Source organism: Lactuca sativa, chromosome 8 (assembly GCF_002870075.4).
Source record: "Lactuca sativa cultivar Salinas chromosome 8, Lsat_Salinas_v11, whole genome shotgun sequence".
Taxonomy (NCBI): domain Eukaryota; kingdom Viridiplantae; phylum Streptophyta; class Magnoliopsida; order Asterales; family Asteraceae; genus Lactuca; species Lactuca sativa.
Window position 1 is genome coordinate 159,059,169 of NC_056630.2, and position 2,181 is coordinate 159,061,349.

At 33.7% G+C, this 2,181-nt stretch overlaps 1 protein-coding gene across 1 annotated transcript; it reads left to right on the forward strand.

The window, feature by feature from the left end:
• The first annotated feature begins 397 nt into the window (after nt 1-397).
• On the forward strand, nt 398-1,795 carry LOC128128083 (mannose/glucose-specific lectin-like). The gene is made up of 3 exons (XM_052766885.1): nt 398-687; nt 780-1,229; nt 1,346-1,795. Exons 1-3 carry the CDS (start codon nt 448-450, stop codon nt 1,595-1,597), a joined length of 942 nt encoding a protein of 313 aa, XP_052622845.1. The 5' UTR covers nt 398-447; the 3' UTR covers nt 1,598-1,795.
• Nucleotides 1,796-2,181: the final 386 nt, after the last annotated feature.

Sequence of the window (2,181 nt, forward strand, 5' to 3'; positions counted from 1 at the left end):
CCAACTCAAGATGTCTATAACCACCACCTGTACATCTTCTTGAAGAAACATGTTTCTGTTTTCTATAATTTGTTCCAAATCGAAGAAACCTACAATGATGTAAGATGTAATAATCAACTATATATATACATGTTCAATTTAATAATAAATATAAAAGTAAGGCTACTACAGGAATTTCAGATGGTTTAAACGCCCTAAGCTAGATGCCAAATACCCAGATAAGTGACAAAAAATATTTTAGAGACGATTACTTTTACAATTATAAAAACTGGACTTGCTTCAAAAAACCATATAATCACCGGGACTATTTTTGTAATTTACTCAAATAGTTTTGGTTAACATGTATTTAAGGAGCCATTGGTCATTCATTTGACACACACATTGAGATCGAGGAGCTTGTTCCTTATTGCATTGCATTTATATAGTTAATTACGTATTGTGTTTCTCATGGAAGGGGTACAAAGTAGCAAAGTAGCAGGATGTATTCGAGTTGGAAAATGGGGAAAACAAAGTGGAGGTCCTCAGAATGAGTGGTCTTTTGCACTTGAGAAAGATCATAAACTGGTGAAGATAACCATTGACCATGGTGAACTAATATACTCTCTCATGTTCACAACTAAATGCGGAGGTGTTTTGCATAATTCCAACAAGTTTGGTGGTTGGAATGGTGGAGACACAGTTTCTGAGGTGAGTTGATCTCTTATTCTCTTTACTCCACTAATCATTAATCAATATGCAGCGATATTTTTATTAATCAATATTCTTGGTGGATTAATCAGGTACACTTTGAGGGTGATGAGGAAATAACTGAGGTTGGTGGAGCCATTGGTAATCGAGGGGGTAATCTAGTAATTTCATTACTATCTTTTAAGACAAACAAGAGGACATATGGACCTTTTGGTTGTGCAACTGAAAATGTTTTTTCTTTACCATGGCACAAAGGCTCATTAGTTGGGTTTTATGGGCTTGCTGGCTATTATATTGATGCCATTGGTGTGTATCTCAAAGCCTTTGAGAATATCATACAGGTTGGAACATGGGGAAAAACTGAACCTGGAAGTCCACAAAATGTTTGGTCATTCCAACTTGAGAAAAATCATCATTTGAAGAAGATAACCATTGATCATGGTGATCTTATATACTCTCTCATGTTCACCACACAATGTGGAAGCTTAACACAAACTACTGAAACCTTTGGTGGTTGGAACGGTGGAGACACAGTTTCTGAGGTAAACAATTCATAAATATATATTCTTCAACTTATTTTTTTATGATTGATATAACATGTCTTTTAATATTCTTAGTTATCTTTAATTGACATGTTTAATTTTTCATTCATGGTTAGATAATATTTGAAAGGGATGAGGAAATAACTGGCATTTGTGGAACAAGTGCATTATCAAGGGGAAGTGTTGCTGGATTGCCTATAATATCATCAATATCATTCACCACAAACAAGAAAACTCATGGACCTTTTGGTAATGTAAGAGGGACTCCTTTCCCTGTATCATGGGATGTTGGTTCTTTTGTTGGATTTTATGGGCTTGCTGGCTATTATATCGATAACATTGGTGTGTATTTGAAAGCCTGCAAGTGAGATAAGGACAAAATAACCTTTGAAATATGTATGTACTATGAAATAAGGAACATATAACCCTTTGAGGTTATGATGTCTATTCGAAGGTTACTGGCTATCACTACGTTTGTTATGTTGCTTTGTGTTTTATTGTTCGGAAAGGACACCATGTACTGATCATGATGATATCATATGGTCTATCATGCTATTTCAAATAAATATATGCAAATAAATTATCTATGAAGGATGCTTCCATCAAGACCCAATCCATATCATGCTACCACTTTGGTTTCCTTATATCATTGGTTACAATATAGTTTTTTTTCGATGAAAAATGAACGAGTATGTAACAATAAACATTTTTCTTAGTTAGAAGAGTTTGTAAAACCAGATCAAAGTGAAGTCACAACCAATCTAAATCTTTATATGATTTTATAATGTGAAATAACACCTCAAATTAAAGGAAATCAGAAATAACAATAATAAATAAAACAACCAATATTAGCGACAGACACACTGAGATTTATATGTAAAACCTAAAATACCATGGGCAGTAGATCTAGAATTCGATGGTATTGGAACATATAGTTTATTAACTGAATGTC

Bases quoted from the DNA above. Each gene is read 5' to 3' on its own strand.
- LOC128128083 (XM_052766885.1), top strand. From the start codon at position 448: ATGGAAGGGGTACAAAGTAGCAAAGTAGCAGGATGTATTCGAGTTGGA. The intron at 688-779 runs GTGAGTTGATCT...TGGATTAATCAG, and splicing joins GTGGAGACACAGTTTCTGAG to GTACACTTTGAGGGTGATGA. The intron at 1,230-1,345 runs GTAAACAATTCA...ATTCATGGTTAG, and splicing joins GTGGAGACACAGTTTCTGAG to ATAATATTTGAAAGGGATGA.